The 17,939-nt window shown below is 39.0% G+C and overlaps 2 protein-coding genes across 2 annotated transcripts in view; one reads left to right on the forward strand and one right to left on the reverse strand.

The window, feature by feature from the left end:
• Positions 1 to 563: 563 nt before the first annotated feature.
• On the forward strand, positions 564 to 6,906 carry smarcb1a (SWI/SNF related, matrix associated, actin dependent regulator of chromatin, subfamily b, member 1a). The gene is made up of 9 exons (XM_056375440.1): positions 564 to 704; positions 1,948 to 2,059; positions 2,629 to 2,758; positions 3,252 to 3,389; positions 3,935 to 4,062; positions 4,167 to 4,333; positions 4,440 to 4,630; positions 5,770 to 5,901; positions 6,434 to 6,906. The coding sequence occupies exons 1-9, from the start codon at positions 621 to 623 to the stop codon at positions 6,471 to 6,473; spliced, it is 1,122 nt and encodes a 373-aa protein (XP_056231415.1). The 5' UTR covers positions 564 to 620; the 3' UTR covers positions 6,474 to 6,906.
• An 860-nt stretch (positions 6,907 to 7,766) lies between these two features.
• Positions 7,767 to 17,939, reverse strand: part of LOC130169042 (stromelysin-3-like) — a 36,528-nt gene continuing 26,355 nt past the window's right edge. The window contains 9 exon segments of the mRNA XM_056375444.1: positions 7,767 to 9,017; positions 9,600 to 9,690; positions 9,853 to 10,048; positions 11,840 to 11,933; positions 12,084 to 12,157; positions 12,253 to 12,318; positions 14,119 to 14,216; positions 16,287 to 16,304; positions 17,790 to 17,868. Coding sequence (XP_056231419.1) covers positions 8,918 to 9,017; positions 9,600 to 9,690; positions 9,853 to 10,048; positions 11,840 to 11,933; positions 12,084 to 12,157; positions 12,253 to 12,318; positions 14,119 to 14,216; positions 16,287 to 16,304; positions 17,790 to 17,868 — 816 coding nt within the window. The 3' untranslated portion in view covers positions 7,767 to 8,917.

The following is a 17,939-nucleotide window of genomic DNA, read 5'->3' on the forward strand; positions in this document are numbered from 1 at the left end:
CTCAAACAAGCTAAAATAATAATAAAAGATGTTTTGTTGAGGATCACAGTGGTACAAGAAATATTTAGATCTTTCACTTAAGTATAAGTAGCAACACCACACTGTTTAAAAGCTCAGTTAGTGGCAGTAACAATGGTCCTTCAGTGAATCTTTAAGCAACAAAAAGTACTTCAAGGATCCAAAGTTTCACCGTTAACAAAACATCATTTTAGAAACTCAAGTTTCTGTTTAAAATTTAATCTGAAAAAAAACAACATCAGTAAAAGTAGAAGATTTCCCATTGGAATTTAGTGGAGTAGAAGTATAAAGTGTAACAAAGAAATTTAAAGCACAAATACTTAAAATTTGCATTTCAGTAAATGTACTTAGTTACTTTCCACTGGATGTTTCAAAGGAGTTGCAAAGTTATATTATAATTTTTAAGTTGAGGGTCTTTATTTTACTGATACTTTAATATTTTTTATAGATTCATTTGCTGATTGACAGGTTTAATGATACCAAAGAGTCTCTTTCTCAACTGTCTCTGAAGACACTTTATTGTAACGTCATTTTCCAGCGACAGGACGTTCCTAAAATTCGCGCCTGCGCATTAGCACGGAGCTTTGTTGTTGGATGTCAGTATGGCGCTTAGCAAGACGTTTGGACAAAAACCGGTCAAATTTCAGCTCGAAGAGGATGGAGACTTTTACATGATCGGTTCAGAGGTTTGTATTTAATCTCTTTAACAAAGCGCTGCTTTACTGGTTTGATTATCTGGGAAGAAATGTGTCGGTTTTGTCCTTGCAGCCGGTCCGCTAGCAGCTAGCTAAGGATGCTAACAGAGAGGGAGAGCAGCGCACGAAGACTCATTCATTTATATTTGTTTTTTGGGGAATGTAACTGAGTATATTCACCACAATTAAACTGACTAATCTATATGCTTGTGTAACCGGATAAAGTTTGACCTGAAGAACGTTCGGCTTTCCTCAGAGGTTCACCGGGTGTTCTCCGCCGGAGCTAACTATCATTTAGCCAAGTAGCTAACGGGGTTTAGCCAGCGCTAATCACAACATAGCGGCTTTGTTAATTTCATACTTTAATCAAGTCAAATCTCACACTAATTGAAATCAACTGAATCTTGTCACTTGAATATAGCTCCTCTCATACTAATCGCATAGGTTAGTTATCACATAAACCAATGGAGGGTTGCATTGTTGATTATTTTCAGTATTTTCCTAACAAAATGCCTGTTGTAATTTACCACAGTCTAGGATCACTTCTTCATATGTTGTTTTCTGTTGAACTATCAGCCCAAAACTCAAAGATATTCACTTTACTATCATGTTAAACAGAGAAAAAGATCAAATTCTTACATTTAAGGAGCTGGAACCAGCAAATATTTGGATTTTTCTGCTTAAAACGTGACTAAAACAAAGGATTAATTATCATTAGTTGAAGATATAAACCGGTGTCTGTTTTACCAAACTCTTAGCCCTGGTTTGTGGCTCTCAATCAGACACCTCCTGATGTTATAGGAATGTAAACATCTAGAGTCTCTAAAATCTCTGCACAGTGTTGTATAATAATACATCAACATTTATTTGTGGACTATGTTTTCTATTGATAATCTGATACGTTATCATTAGCTAAAGAGCTCACAGACACACACATAGAGGTAGCCATTTACCACTGGTAAAATGTCAACAATGACGAAATAAAGGGAAATGTTAGAAGTTATTCTTCTATAGATTTTATTGTCCAGTCCTTCTGTGTTTAGTGCTCCTCTGCAACTCACCATTATTATCAAAATTGATTAACTATTTTCTGGATTAATACATCATTTTCGTGGTCTGTGAACTGGAACCAGCAAAGAGGAAGAATGAATCGATTCTCATCAAGAATCTTTGATAACGGTTCAAGTGATCTGCCTTCATGTTTGTTTGTTTGTTTGTGTGTGTTTGTGTTCAGGTGGGAAACTACCTCCGTATGTTCAGAGGCTCCCTGTATAAAAGATACCCGTCATTATGGAGGAAACTGGCATCAGTAGAAGAACGGAAGAAAATAGTGGAGTCGTCACACGGTCAGTAGAGAGCAGTGCTGCCACGTCTACAGCTGGGTGGGGTTATGCCCGGCTCTGAATCCTCATCATTAACTGTTTCCTCTGATATGAGAGGATTCTTCCTTATTCAAAATAGACTAAAGTCACTGTTCATTTTTTTTCCATCAGAGACATTGTTAATTACATTCAATTACAGTTAATTTCAATAGCAACTTCCTTTAAATCCAACACACAATAATTAAGCTATCTTCAGTATACACCATAAATACTGATAAATTATTATATTTTATTGAACAATAATAATAATAATAATTAGATCTTCCTGTGCTTAAATTAATTATTTTGCTTTGCAGTTTGCCAGTTTATTATCAGCTTATTCTATAAGACTTCCTACAGATGCACCTTGTGTTCGGGCTATTTTGTAAAACAATAGAATAATAATGAGAAATAACATTAAAAAATATGGAACATTTTGTAACAGTAAAAAAAATCTGATAAGGAAAGGCAGGCTTGCTAAATCCTGTCAGTCAGATGATGTTGTTGTTGTTGTTGTTGTTGTGTTGATGTGACTCCTCTCTCTTCTCGTGCAGATCATGGCTACACTCAGCTGGCCACCAGTGTGACCCTGCTGAAGGCCTCAGAGGTCGAGGAGATCCTCGAAGGAAACGATGAGAAGTACAAGGCGGTCTCCATCAGCACTGAGCCCCCCGCCTACCTCAGGTAAAAACCAGATTCAGACAGGACTCTTATTTGTCTGTGAAGTAACTGAAATGTTGATGATTGTTTCTGTATGAGATATTCCCCAGGAAATGTAGCTTTCCTAAAAGAGCGGGAAAAATAACCAGACCTTTTTTCTTTATATTATATTAGACTCATATAACCAGTATTTGCAGGATTTTTAATATGTCCAACCCATTGCTTTTTTCATTTTGTTATTTAAAATTATTTATTTAAAATTTTAGTTTATTTAATTTATTTTTTGAGTTGTTCTAGATAGACTTTTAAAAAAGAAATAAAGAAAAGCGCTGGAAAATTCTTGTCTGACTGAAAATCAAAGGTCCTGTAGTAATAACTGTGTTACAGCTAAAACACTTGAGGTCTGCGGCGATGCGATCGATCATCGATGTCGTCAGTGTGACAGTTTGAAGTGGGAGAAAGTGCAGATACATTTTGTCTGATTTTCACACATCGTCACGTCTGGGTTTGTCACCAGGGAACAGAAGGCGAAGAGGAACAGTCAGTGGGTCCCCACGCTGCCCAACAGCTCGCACCACCTGGACGCGGTGCCCTGCTCCACCACCATCAACCGCAGCCGTCTGGGCCGCGACAAGAAGAGGACCTTCCCACTGTGGTGAGCTCCGGGAGTCAGCTCAGGATGTAGTGATGAGCGTTTGTCAGCCAGTAGAAGTTTTACCTCCTCATTTCTAACGAAGTAGCTCCTTTTATTACCTCTGGTTATATCAGGTGATCATGGATGTTGGAACTCAATGATCAGGATTAGTGGATTTATAGGATTTTTGCATCAATGTGATGAAATGCTTTATTTTATCTGGTATTAAATTCACTAGAATAGATGAAAACAGATGCTGTTATAAAAGGTGTGAGGTGTAAAATAAACATCTTGTTATTTTCCAGCTGTAGCAGATCATGGTAATTATTCAGATTGCAGCTGTCTGGTATTAAGTTCTACTCCTTCGTGTATCTTTGGTGCATCACATCTCTCTGTGCACCATATAACAACAAATAACTTGATCTTAACCCACTAAGCACTTTTTTACCTGTACAACAGATTAAATCAACATTTAATAGACTTTTTTTAAAGAACACAGTACAAGCATTGTACAAATTCAGATACTCTGTGTTGGTAAGTTTTTGTCCTGTCTCCTTCCCGCCCAGCTTTGACGACCACGATCCAGCAGTGATCCACGAGAACGCCACTCAGTCTGAAGTGCTGGTTCCCATCCGTCTGGACATGGAGATCGAGGGGCAGAAGCTCAGAGATGCTTTCACCTGGAACATGAACGGTAACGTCGCGTCATCGTTTCCTCTTGCCTGTAGAAAAACACAGGCTATGTGAAAGTGAAAAGAGCGCCAACAGCTTATTTCGTCCACGTTTGGGTGTTTTCAGAGAAGCTCATGACGCCTGAGATGTTCGCTGAGATACTGTGCGACGACCTGGACCTCAACCCGCTGGCCTTCGTCCCTGCCATCGCCTCCGCCATCCGACAGCAGATCGAGTCGTATCCGACAGACAGTATCCTGGAGGACCAGACGGACCAGAGGGTCATCATCAAGGTGCCGCTCCACTCTGCCAGTAGCTCATCGTTAATGTGATGCTGAGTAACACTTGTAATTCAGGCGCGTCATCAACCGTCTTTTTCTTTAACGTTTCGTGTTGCAGTTGAACATCCACGTGGGGAACATCTCTCTGGTGGACCAGTTTGAGTGGGACATGTCCGAGAGGGAGAACTCCCCAGAGAAGTTTGCTCTGAAGCTCTGCTCTGAGCTCGGCCTGGGGGGGGAGTTCGTCACCACCATCGCCTACAGCATCCGCGGTCAGCTGAGCTGGCACCAGAGGACGTACGCCTTCAGGTACCGTCACACACACACACACACACACACACACACACACACACACACACACACACACACACACACACACACACACACAGGGATGTGTTTGAGTGTGTGTTTTCTTGCTTCCAGGATCCTGGACAGGAAACATTATTAGATTTGTCTGGTAGCAGAAGATATAATCCGTTTACAGAACAAAGTGCAGTGGTTTGTTGTCATCCACTGTGTGTGTCTCCCATCATCCTCTGCTGCTCTTTAATGCCTCCTTTCTATAAAAGGCAAAACGTGCCAGAAAACATTGTCATTAAAGGGATTTTTGGATGATCTCTAGCTCCTGCTCCTTCGTTGGTTGAACACTGTTATTGTAAGTGTCTGCCACAGTAAGAAAGGAAAGGAAATATTTTACCGGACGAGTTAAAGAGGATAAATATGTAAATAAAGACTTATGTCTGCAGACAGCTGCATTACAGTGTGTTATGAACCATTATTTTCTATTTAGAAAGACTTTTAACCAGTTATTGATGACTGTTACAAAGGTGTTACAGTCTAATATCTCTGTCCCGAACAGAGGGCGGAGCCTCAACTCCTGCACAAGTCCGACAAATGAGTTGGATCATTTCCTTGTTTTGAAATATTGAGGGAGTTGCAGAAAAAAGAAGTGTGGAAATGTCTGTCCTCTTGTTGCTGTTGTGTGTGTGTGTGTGTGTGTGTGTGTGTGTGTGTAGTTGCCACGGTGATGGGACCTTTCACCCATCTTCTGTTGGCGTCTTGTTGGGATGCTGAAGTCTGTCGTCGTTCCGGCTCTTTGGGTGAAATGTAGCCGACAGTCACGTTGAAGTAACGACATTTCGAAACCCAGACATGATCTTTGTCACAGCTGGACGTCCGTGGCCTTGAAGAAGAGGACGAATGTTTTAGTCACATGTTGTAATCTGTCGTTATAACAGAGTCAGGTGTTTGTCTCTGAGGCTTCAAGTACAGTTTGCGTGTTTCAGGATTCGTTTAGTCGAGGAATCAGGGGGGAAAAAGTGACGCCATGTTTCACACGTGTAGAAAACTTCTGATCTGAGTCACATGAAAACTTTGGAGCTGCAGCGTGACGACGTCCCGCATCAGACTGAAGTGTGTGTGTGTCTTGTTGTGTTGTCTGTTTTCAGTGAGAACCCCCTCCCCACGGTGGAGATAGCCATCAGAAACACAGGCGACGCTGACCAGTGGTGCCCCCTGCTGGAGACGCTGACAGACGCAGAGATGGAGAAGAAGATCAGAGACCAGGACAGAAACACAAGGTGAGTGTCGGCTTGGGTTTTACGCTGTCGGCTCTCGGCCTGGTTTCTCTTGAAGACGCATTATTTTAATTCAATCAAGTTTTTTTATCAGATGAGATAAAGATTTAATACAGAAGTAAATCAATTAGTCGATGGACAAAAATTATCTGTAAAACTGATGAAACAACGACAAATGTTCTCTTAATCAAGAATGAAAATAATCACAATTAGGGCTGAAGCTAATGATTATTATCACGATGAATATACGAATATATATTGATTATTGATTAATCCATGACGTGTTATTCTATAAAATGTACAAAAAGAGTGAATAACCTTTCTGCAGCCCAACACACCGTTGTCAGACATCTTGTTTTGATAAATGACAGAGAAAAGCAGCAGTTTGTCATTTTTTTCTCTATTTTAACTTGAAATTTAACAGAAACAATTAATGGAATATCAGATTGATTATTTTTCTATTCATCGATTAACTGAGTTAGTTTGGTGCCTTTCTCATCACATTGCTGACGCTCTCTTCCTGTTTGCTCCACAGGCGAATGAGGCGACTGGCGAACACGGCCCCTGCGTGGTAGACGCCCCCCCCCCCCCCCCCCCCTGCAGGAGCGGTGCTCGTCTGATTGAGGTATGGCGCCGTCACGGTTCGCGACATCAGCAACAGAGATGTTCCTCCAGTCACGCGCCGGATGTGTTTACTGCTCGACCGGGTTCTCAGTCCGCCGTTCACCGTCTTGCTTTTTATTTTCATCATTAATATTAATATTTCGTTCTGTTTGAAAAACCCCCCTCGGTAGAAAATGTCCCTCCCTCCTTCGTGTTTTCCTGTACGACCCTCGGCGTGGAGAAGCTGCTCTCTCACTTTGACCACTGACTCTTTACCCGACCACAGAGGGAGGAAAAAAAACACACACAACCAGTCTCAGATAATATATTGTTATGTTGTATTTGTTGTCTTTTTGTACATTTTAATAATTCTTACAAAATAAAAAAAAAAAAGTTAAAGCTTGATTTCCTGTCTGATTGTTTTACATCATCATCATGCGTCCGTCCCCACTGATGTGCTCAGCGATGGATTCTTTTACTTCACAGTCGTGATTTGAAAGAGTGTTTTTAATTATAGCTCACATGATTAACGATGTCTTCAGTTGCAGCAAGTGATAATTAATTAAGGATTTAAATTTCCTCAACGGGAGCTAAACAACATAAATTCTCAGAGTCGACAGAACCGCAGAAAATGAATCTCTGCTGTCGGCCTGTGTCTACATTCACTCCTGGACAAAGATGTTTCGTGTTCAAGATGAACCATCACTCTGCATCGTTTTTTAAAGCTTGAAAAAAAACAAACATTGAGTAATAATGAATTTGTTAGTTTTTTTAGATAACGATGTCACTACAAATGTTCCTGTCGATGGTTTTAAAATCAAAGACCTGGTTTCTTGGTGTTGACCTTCAAACCCGCATCAGTCGGACCTCAGCTGTGACTAATATTGTGTTATAAGGGATGATGTGTTTTGTTGCCGGGGTCCCACAGAGACATGTTTGCGTGTTGTTGTGCTAAGCAATTTCCATTTTGTCCCCAGTGTTTGACCCACAAAGGCAGCGGGTGAAAGTGCAGAGTGTGCAGACGGGGCTGATGGGATTTCAGGCTGTCGGCAGTTTGTGTTTGAACCAGCGGCTGTGACGCAACAGCAGGGAAGGGAGCGATGGGTCAGTCACAGTATATACGACAGCTTCACTCTGACTGTGTTTACTTCTTTTACACGGTTCTTATGTTCATGTTGTTTATGTTGACAGAAGGAAAAGCAAATGAATCAGTTGGAGCTTGTTGTTGGACACTGTGTTTTGTTAAGAAATACAGCAACACAACACACATTTGGCTTCTTTTATAAACCTGCTTGTGGTATTTAACATGATTTCTGTTGGTACATGAATAATCTTAACTCAAAGGTCCACTTACTAGCTTTCTACGCACCCCAGGAATCTCACACTTTTAGGAAACAGGGTTACGTATGTCGCCTACATCCACCACCCTCAGGTGACCCCTGAGAGCTCAGAGGAAGCGTGTAAGTGGACGTTAAAGGTGTCCTGTGGAGTTTTCTTGTCAACAAACAAAACGCATTGAGGTCTCACAAACGTGTTGAATAAATCCCCATCCTCACAAAACCTGTACAAAGCTGTGACATCATGAACATTTGTGTCACACATACAGTCGTCTCTGTTCTCTTTGTACTACTGAAGAACACTTATAAAATCAAGTGAACACGAGCTCAGTTCTTCCCCTAATCCTTTGCATTTTGGCCTCATATCCTGTCGCTGGTTGAAGTCGCACTTTGGCGCCTCAGACGCAGCGACACAGTCTTGATTTGCTTCTCTGGCGTTTTCAGTGCTGGTGTCTCATCCACACAAATAACTTCTCCACAGTTCAACAGTTTCAAACACTTTTTTTGTGTGAACGTGCCATTAGCTTCCAAAAATAGTTTTAAGAAAACAGAAATGCATTTTCGTAATTGAAATAAAAAAAAATGTTTATGATGCTGAGCTTTCAGTTCAGTCCTTGTGCGTCTTATTGTCTTTTACGACGGTTCAGGACTGCCGGATGATTCCTGCTGATTCTGGGGGTCTTGGTGTCGGCTTTACTGTTAGCCGCTGTTAGCTGCTGTTAGCCGCTGTTAGCTACTGTTAGCGGCTGTTAGATGCTGTTAGCGGCTAATAGCCGCTGTTAGCCGGTGTTAGCTGCTGTTAGCTGCTATTAGCGGCTGTTAGCTGCTGTTAGCGGCTAATAGCCGCTGTTAGCCGGTGTTAGCTGTTGTTAGCGGCTAATAGCTACTGTTAGCTGCTGTTAGCCGCTGTTAGCTACTGTTAGCTGCTGTTAGCCGCTGTTAGCCGCTGTTAGCTACTGTTAGCTGCTGTTAGCCGCTATTAGCCGCTATTAGCTGCTGTTAGCTGCTGTTAGCTGCTGTTAGCCGCTGTTAGCCGCTATTAGCCGCTGTTAGCTGCTGTTAGCTGCTGTTAGCTGCTGTTAGTTGTGCGGCTCCTCGTCCTGCTGCAGGTCTCCACCCTGCTGCTGCTCCTGGAGGAGATGGTAGTCTGGGTCCTGCGGCCGATCAAACATGGTTCGCCTGTAAAGAGAGATTCAACTTATTTACTTTCAAGTTCACTAAGTTCCTCTGAAAAATATTACTTTATCATTTGGATACGGTAATTGAGCACTGGCGGAAAAAAAAGTATTTTGTTAACGATGGGATAAAATTGAAACTGAAGATTTTTCGTGCATTTATTGTGACAGTTTTGTTTTAACAAAATAAACCTTCAACTTAGAGGTTTTTAATGTTTCCTTAACACAAACAGCCATATATAATATAATAATAATGTAATATAATAATGTAAAATAGTGTCAATTTAGGACTTTTATCTAAAGAAAGTAGTAGTTCCTGATTTAAGTGTAAAAAGTCATGCACAGACAGGAAGTTAGAGCGGGAATTCATGCTTTAAAGCTTCTGTTTCTTGAAGCATTTGATGATGGATGTGGCGAATAAATGTTCTTTATTCTACAGGTGCTGGAGTTCTGCGCTCTGCTGGTTGTTTTCTCTTCTCCGTGCACCTTTTGAAGTGGGTGGAGTTGTGCCAGAAATCCCAACTCCCAACTTAAAAGTTTAAAAACGCGCGTTGGACTCCATGTCAAGATGACTTGTGGTTCTTACAGAAGTTCTGGTGTCATCAGCAGCTTCCTTCCTCCCGGCTGGTTTGGAAACACGTCTTCTAGGAAGTAGTACATGTGACCGACGCTGATACCTGCGGAGGCAAGTCGGAACATGTTGGTTTGGGTCTTTTCTTGGGAGTTTCTGATATTGAGACAAATAAAAAATAATCCTCCTCCTGAGCACCGTCCAACATTAATACATTGAGGTCTGGTTACATCAGATGTTGTTGGTTTTTTGGTGACATGTTTTATACCCAGGAGGTCGACCACGATGGAGTTGCCGAGCAGCAGCGAAAACCCCATGAGCACCCAGGGGAGAAACGGCGCCTGAAAGTTCAGGAGGCCGAAGAAGTTCATGCGTATGAGCGGATGTCTTCTACTCCACACGTACACCAGCATGATGATGAAGGCCTGACCCAGGAAGAAGACATTGGCGAACAGACCGAACAGCTTCAGGCCTTCAGGTTAAATACAACTCATCACTCGTTTGTTACAACAGTAAAATCAACACTTCAGTTTGTTTTGGGTGGAAATGTCAGTTTTTGGTAGAAATAACTTTCTTAGTTGAGTTAAACCCGAGTTGGTGGCAGCTGAATGGCGACTTTATACTGGAAACTCTGGTCAAAATATTTCCTTTCTAATTACGTTTCTGTCAAGAAAAGTTAATCAAACACATTAGGGTTAATAAAAGTAGATAAATCATAAATCAAGATTATGAGTTGACTTCTTATATCACAATTAAGAAATATTAACTTATTATCATATGATTATGAATTAAGTCACAAAATTGACTTCTTAAAACTTTATATCATATACTGTGAATTTACCAGTTAGATTAAAAGTTGGATTTTAGAATTATAAGATACTAAGATTATTACATGGAGACTTCTTATGACTCAAAATTCTGATTTAATAACATATTACAAGTTTAATTGTAATATATTTATTGCCTAACTTTCCTAATTTTGAGTAGAAAAGTTAATATAATATAATTATGTCTCATAATTACAGGCTAGTATCTTATAACTTTGCCTTTCCAGGAGTATTTTTTATTTTTGATCATATTAAAACTGTAGTTTAGGTTGGACTAAAGATTGTGGAATGTTATGAATATTGTCTTGACATGATTTGATTAAAAATTGACATATTAAATTAAACTTCTGATAGATGTATTAATATAATATGATAATTCTGAGAAGAAAAGTCTAAATTTAATTATAATTATGACACTTTTTTATGATATGATCTCTCTAAATATTGATTTATCTGAAGTCAAAATTTGACTTGTCATATGCATAACATATACTACATGTCATAACATATACTACATACATGTAGTATATAGTCAGAAAACTGTTTTGGGGACATTTCTTCTTGCTGAAATGTTATATAACGTAACAACAATATGTAAAGTACCGGACATTAATCACTCAGCACTTTATTATGTGACGCAGTTTCCTAAAATGTGAATATTTCTTAGAATAAAATGCTAAAACTACCATCTGGAACATTAAGTTTTTCTAAACTATTATTTTAGAGCTGGTGGTATTGTTTACCAAATACTGAACCCTTCACAATAAGAGTCAACCTTTGACATTCTTTTCATGTCAGCTCAACACACTCATCACTGTACTATCCTGATATTACAGTAGAACCAGTCCTCATACACCTGCATTTAAATCTGTCCATGAAACATAACAGGGCTCCAGGAAAACCCATAAACCTGCACACTGACCGTTTCACAACAGCCCAGGGGGACGTCTGTAGTAAACAGACCCAGGACTGTACCATTAACCTGGAATGTGAACAAGAGCTTCTGGCAACAAACTGCTGAGCATCATCAAAAAAAAAAAAAGGTCGGGCTGCGTGTACAGTAGCTGCTTTTACATGCTTTTAACCAGTAGACGTCCCAGTTTAGACAAAAACAATCCCTCAGCCATCAGGAGCACAGGAATGCAAACACATAATAACCAAAAATTAGACGTTTATCAACCAGCCTGTTACCTGAAAACTGAGCGCAAATTAACCTGCAGATTGTTAAATCCTTTTGGTCTCACGTTTTAGATTTTAAGATAGTCTTTCTTGGATTTCTGTCACTACTTGCGTGTCTTTTTGTTATTTGCGTAAACTGGGCCTTTAAAGAATTACCTACAGATGTCATAACAGTGGTAGTTTAAGCATCGTTTCAGTAAAACTTGGGGATATACACTTTGTTTTTGTGCTAAGCGTCTTAAAGGATACAGTCATCACGATTCCTCCAAACAGGAACATGAAAACAAAATCTGCCGTCCTTCCCCGGAAGCAGCCTTCCTCCAGCATCCGACAGTATCGATAACTTATTTAAGTCAAGGACTCTGCTGTAGATTTAATGTGGCTAATGTGTGCTGCCATTAGAATTAGAATCTATAGTAAACTGATAACAGATGACATAGACTGAGATATTTCCTCAGTTTTTGCCCGAGGAATCACTGTGATAAAAAGATACAGGAAGATGATGTTGAACACGAAACTGAATCCAAGAGAACCAAAGAAGAGGAAGCTGGTTATCAGACGCCATATCTAAGAGACAGATAGAGAGAAAACAAATTGTGTAAACAAGATAATATACCATATGGACATGTTTTAAGTTGATTAAGAGAGGTGATAAATGTTACCTGGTATCTTCTGATAATAAGGTCGGGGTTGAAGTAAAGCTGAAAGGGGGTGATGACCTCAAGTTGCTTAAAAAATAACACGCAGTTTGAGATTAATCAGCAAGTTAAAGTATCAAGACATGCAAGGATTATCATTATTTTGATACATATGTGATGTGTTGCATTGAACTACTTGACACTTCATGTGCTTTAATCTTTTACTCTTTAAGTCACACTTTCAGCTCTAAAAATCTAAGCTTACGCTGTTCCAAGTGCCTCCACTTCAACTAAATTTCAACTGTTTTAGTTTTTTACATTTCAACTGACACTTCGACTCCTTTCATTGAGTTAAAGTAATCGAAAACCTCCACGGCTGTCCCCTCCCTCTCTCTAACTGATGGTTCAACTACTTTCAAATGTGATTTTGTAGCTCACACTTAACCTGACACTTGAACTGCTTTTACACATGGCAAATCTACTGACATTACAACTGCTTTCACGATTTACTCATGAACTTTAAATTTTTGCTTACACTTAATCTGCTTTCACTGGTTACAGTTTAACTGAATTAAAATGTATTACATTAACTTGCTCTTCAGCTGCTTTCAGCCATCAAACTTCTACTGCCGTTTCAACTGCTTTCATCTTTTACTCATAAACTGACACAGTTCAACTCCTTTCAAATCTTACACTTAAATCAAGAAATTTAAAGAGCTTTTTTTGTCCATCTCACTTTAAGTGGCACTTCCACACTGTTTTTGTCTGTTACATAGCTACTGACATTTCAACTGCTTTCACTTTTTACTAGTAAACTTACAGTTTGACTACTTTTAGCTCTCACTTCAGCTGATTTCAGCTGGTGTCAATGTATATCAACTGCAACTACTTTAAAATCTTTTACTTCATCTAAAATTTGAAGTGCTTTTGTTTCTTGCATTTTAACTGACACTTCAACTGCTTTCGCTCGTTAAGCTCTACTGACATTTCATCCATGTTAATCTATAATGATTTCAATTAACAAGTCAAATGTGTTCAACTGACACCTCATCTGCTTTCGTTGCTTCAACTTCATCTGAAACCTAAGTTGCCCTCATCTTGTTCTCTTCAACTACTTTCAGAGCTCACACTTCAACTTCCACCGTTACATATGAACTGCTTTCATCTTTTACTTACACCACAACAGCTAAATTGATACCATTGTAAGTGCACATGCTTCATATCTCTTCAGTGCTAACATTTAATTACATTATTTTCTTTATTTCTCTTAAAATGACACTTCAGGTGCTTTCATCTCAAATTCTGAGTGAGTACAACTGCATTCAGGGATTTTACTTGGGTTAACATTTCAAATGTGTTCAGCACTTTTACTTCAACTTCAGTCCAGTGTTTAACTTGGAAATGACATATCAACTGCTTTCATTGCTGACACTTCAACTCCTTTTAGTGCCAACACTTCAGCTAATACTTGAATTCCTTTCAGCGCTCTGACTCTCCATCTTCTTAACTGCTTCAACTTCGACTGTAACTGTCGTACCACAGCACACAAACAGCTCCAAAGACTCAACATGTGAAGATGTTGTAGTAAATTTTGTCTTTTCTAAGTGAAAGTAAATTAAAAAACACAGTACGACTAAAAAACGTGAGAAAGCAAATTGTATTCATAATGTTAACATGAGCACAATGTCTAATTTGGAAGTATATAAAAAATAGTCTTAAAACTTCATAGTAGTATCAGTTCATAATAAGTGTTAGACTATGAATTTTCCTGATATCAGTGCATGTCTTCCGTCTAATCTGATCATAGAGGTCAGAGTTGAAAACTTCTGTTGTTTTCTTGAATGTTACTGAGTTGTTGTTTTCGCTGTTGTTGTTGTTGTTGTTTCTTACCACGGCAGCGGTTGTGAGGACGCAGGCGGTTGTGTATGTTCTGGTCACCACAGGGATCTGAAAATACTCCTGAGTGAAGCTGTGAGCCATCGCTGCTGCTGTGCCTCACTGTCAACCATGATTTACCCACTGAATGAACTCCACAGGCCCCGCCCCCCCTCCTGAACCAGGCAATCACATTCACTCATCACACTGTCGACTGTTAACACATTATAGTCACTTTTAAGGCAATAAACTTAGAATACGGATTCAGAAATATCATTTAAATTCTTTTTTCTGACATTTTCACATTTAATCCCAGTGTTATATCTTTCTATTTTTTTTTTATTAAGTCTCCCTTAGAAAAAAAAGATCTCAGTGGGATTCAGTTTGTGAAATAAAGTCTAAAAGATACAAACCTGATGAACAATGACAGAATAAAATAAGAGACAATTTTAGAAATTTAAACTATCATAACTGAGAATTAATTTACAAAATTATCTGTTTTTGAAAGAAAATTACTCAAAATTGGAAACTTAGAAATAATATCTTGTTAAATTGTTGATGATTCAGTTTATAAAATATAATTTCAGCAACAAACCATTTTGCAAACCAGTTTTTTAAGACATACCACAACATCATCAAGATTTGTAGCAAAATATTAGACACAAAAGTCATTTCTCATGATGTTTTTAATAAAAAAAAAAAATCTTAGTTATGTTTTGAAAAATATTCAGATTTGGCTGAAAAGTGAATTTATTTGTCAGTTAAATTCATACAGTATATTTGACCGAGTTTTTTAACAGATGTATTCAAGTTATTAAGTAGGTTATTCATAAATGTTACATTTAGATAAAAAAGGACATTTATTTCACTGTGCATGACAGATAAAATATTTAAATAACCTTTTTGATCAAATATGAAGCATATAAATATGTCTAGTTTGAAAGTTTCTGTGGTGAATCAGTGTTAACTCTCTAAAGGCAGCAGTTTGGTAAAAAGGTTATGGTTTTATTAGAAAGAAACAATATGCAGTTCATACTTTTCAATGTACAACGTATAGGCTACATATGAGTAAAAAAAAATAATAATCAAAGACATGTATGTACAAGAAACTCTTGCTAAGTCGACTGTGTATAAATATTTGTTCGAAGCAGAGTTCACTGATTAACACTTGAAATGAGTTGATGAAAAGATTCAAACAGCAACAACGGACTGAATGATGAAAACCGTAACGACTCGTCAGTGTCCTGCACTGAAAAACTAACATGTGACGAACACGGCAGGCAGTGCTGAGACTTCACAGTTGAGTGCTGCAGCCAGGGACACGGCAGAGGGAAGGTCAGATTCGCAGGAGCAGCGGTTCTCAACCCGGGTGTCCATCAGACCCTTTCACTATTCAGCAGCGGTGGAAGAAATATTCAGAACCACAAAGGTTTAAATGAAATCATGCAGAGATGCTGAGAGAGAAAACTGCTGACAACTCATCTGAAACATGGAGCCCTAAGCAGGGTGTATGGACTACTAAGTACTATGGTGATTATTATGTAGTATATACTGTATAAAGTAGTATGGATTTACATCTTTAACAATGAGTTGTGTTTTATCAGTTCATCATGTTTTTTATGTAAATTTTTAGTCTTAAGTTAAAAAGTCATTATAGAGTAACAGTACAGTATTTTTGAGCTGTAACAATTAGTCGATTAATTGATGAAGAGAACTGCAAGTTAATCTGAAAGTTTTTTGATAATTCAATAATTTTTTAAGCAAAAATGTTTCTAGCTTCTCAAATGCAAAGATTTGACGCTTTTCATTGTCACAGGAAAGTGAATATCAGACAAAAGACGTGGGGAGGCCATTGTTATCTGTGGGAAATTACAATGAGAATTTTCACTATTAACTGTCATTTTATAGGCAAAAAAATTAATCGAAAAAACAATTGGCAGATTAATCAATGATGAAAATAATTATTAGTTGCAGCCCTACAATATTTGTCTCTGAAATCCAGTTGTCTCTAAAAAAGGAAGTAGTTAAAGTAGCTAATGTAAAGTATCACCATTACCATCCAGTTATTAATCTCTGTGATAAATTCTTGTGAAACATTCATTTTGTTCAGTAAAACATCCTGAAAAGCAAAAATAAGGTCAGAATTAAAGTGTTTCTGGCTGAGCAGGTTGAGAACCACTGACCCTCAGCAGCTGCTGCCCCTGACCGCGCTGCACGGACCGACCTGAACAGCGCACCATGTTATGGATAAGCAACGACTTCGTCAAGGATGAGAGACACAAAACGTGAGGATCACCCTCCTCCTGCAGGGTGACAGTGACAGTGCTGCACTCTAGATGGCGCCCTGGAGCTTCTGCTGCAACACAGGCCCGCAGGCCGCTGAGTGATACAGAGCTTCACACACATCATGTTAGAAAAGGGACATTAAAACTCCACGATCAGTAATGTTATCACATCATCTTCCTGCATCAACACTGAATTTCTTTAAGGCTCCTTATGTTATGAAAAGCAGAAATTCTTTTGTTCGGTCAGGGAATAAAAAGCAGGTAACAAAACATAAGATCTAAAATCTACATGAGGAAAGATTTAATGTAAAAACCAGACGTTATCAGCCTAAACCACAACAACAGAGAAACATCTCATCCAATTTACTGAAATCTGGAACATATGCAAAATAAATACGATTAAAAATGTTTTTTCAGACTCTTCAGGTCTTCACGCCCTCAAAGGTCAGCACTGTCAGGACTGTTTGCTAATAGCCAGTCACTGATTTGTGATATGTGCTTTTCCATCCTTTAAAAAAGAGTCTGAATATTACAAAAAAAAAAGGTTTTACTCTTGGCTGAGGTGGGAAAGTTGGTGTATCCGTCAAACAAGAAGCGACAAAGTGCGGTGGAAGCAGACGTGGTGGGTGAATCGGCATGTGACCTGAACGTCACCCGTCACTGAGAAGTTGAAAACATCAGATGTGTGCGGAGCGATGAGGAGGCCGTTACCTTCCTCATGTCACGAGAAACAAACAGAAAAGCCATAATTCCTTCACATTTTCCACTTGGTAATCCACTGCACCTCTGCAATGGTTCAATGGCAGAATGAGAACTGGACGCACCCGACTCTTAATATTCACATGAGAGTAGTGGATGGGAGCAAGAAATGATATGCATTTTTTTTTTCTTTTGCACATTTTCTTTGTAAATTTGGTTAAAATTTGAGTTAGATTTGGTTTGAAACTTGACTGTTGGTGACACTGCACAGCATGAGAGTGACGGCTGCCTGAGAGACGCACCTCAGGGCAAGAAACCCCCGGGCGCTTCGAAAGCTGGTAAGAGCATAAACACACAAACGAGCCCATCACTTTTGTTTCTTTGTTCTGATTCATGGTTGAATGCCACTTGATGCCACTCTTCAAACACTCGAGGATCCGCAAGTCCATCCATGATGAAAAAAACAAAAACAAAACAGCTGGAATGAAAAACATCCACTACAGGGAATAAGACAGTCTGTGCTGGTTCTGGTTCTGTCTGTGAACCAGTTTCAGTCGAAAAGCTCAACGTCAGGCTCAAAAGAAGGAGGTGAGAACGGTGCGGTTCACATCGGTATCACACGTCATTAATACAGGGCCCAAATGTGCAAAAATAAATATGAGTATAGCTGCACAGGAGGTGCCAAGTCTGAGGAAACATAACTTGGTTTTCCTGAGAAGAAGCTGTAATTGATCTGAGTATCAATAAATGGAGTAAAGCATGAACAGATTTGAAGGAGATCCTCTCAACTTCCTGAATCTGTAGTATGAACATACAAATGTCTTCGTTTCAAAAACTCCTCTTCATTGTCAA

Source organism: Seriola aureovittata, chromosome 5 (assembly GCF_021018895.1).
Source record: "Seriola aureovittata isolate HTS-2021-v1 ecotype China chromosome 5, ASM2101889v1, whole genome shotgun sequence".
Taxonomy (NCBI): Eukaryota; Metazoa; Chordata; class Actinopteri; order Carangiformes; family Carangidae; genus Seriola; species Seriola aureovittata.

What these genes read in the sequence shown, in the direction of transcription:
- smarcb1a (XM_056375440.1), top strand. Translation starts at nt 621, where the DNA reads ATGGCGCTTAGCAAGACGTTTGGACAAAAACCGGTCAAATTTCAGCTC. An exon ending in AAGAGGACCTTCCCACTGTG is followed by an intron (nt 3,390 to 3,934) that starts GTGAGCTCCGGG and finishes CTTCCCGCCCAG; the next exon opens with CTTTGACGACCACGATCCAG. An exon ending in CAGAGGACGTACGCCTTCAG is followed by an intron (nt 4,631 to 5,769) that starts GTACCGTCACAC and finishes GTCTGTTTTCAG; the next exon opens with TGAGAACCCCCTCCCCACGG.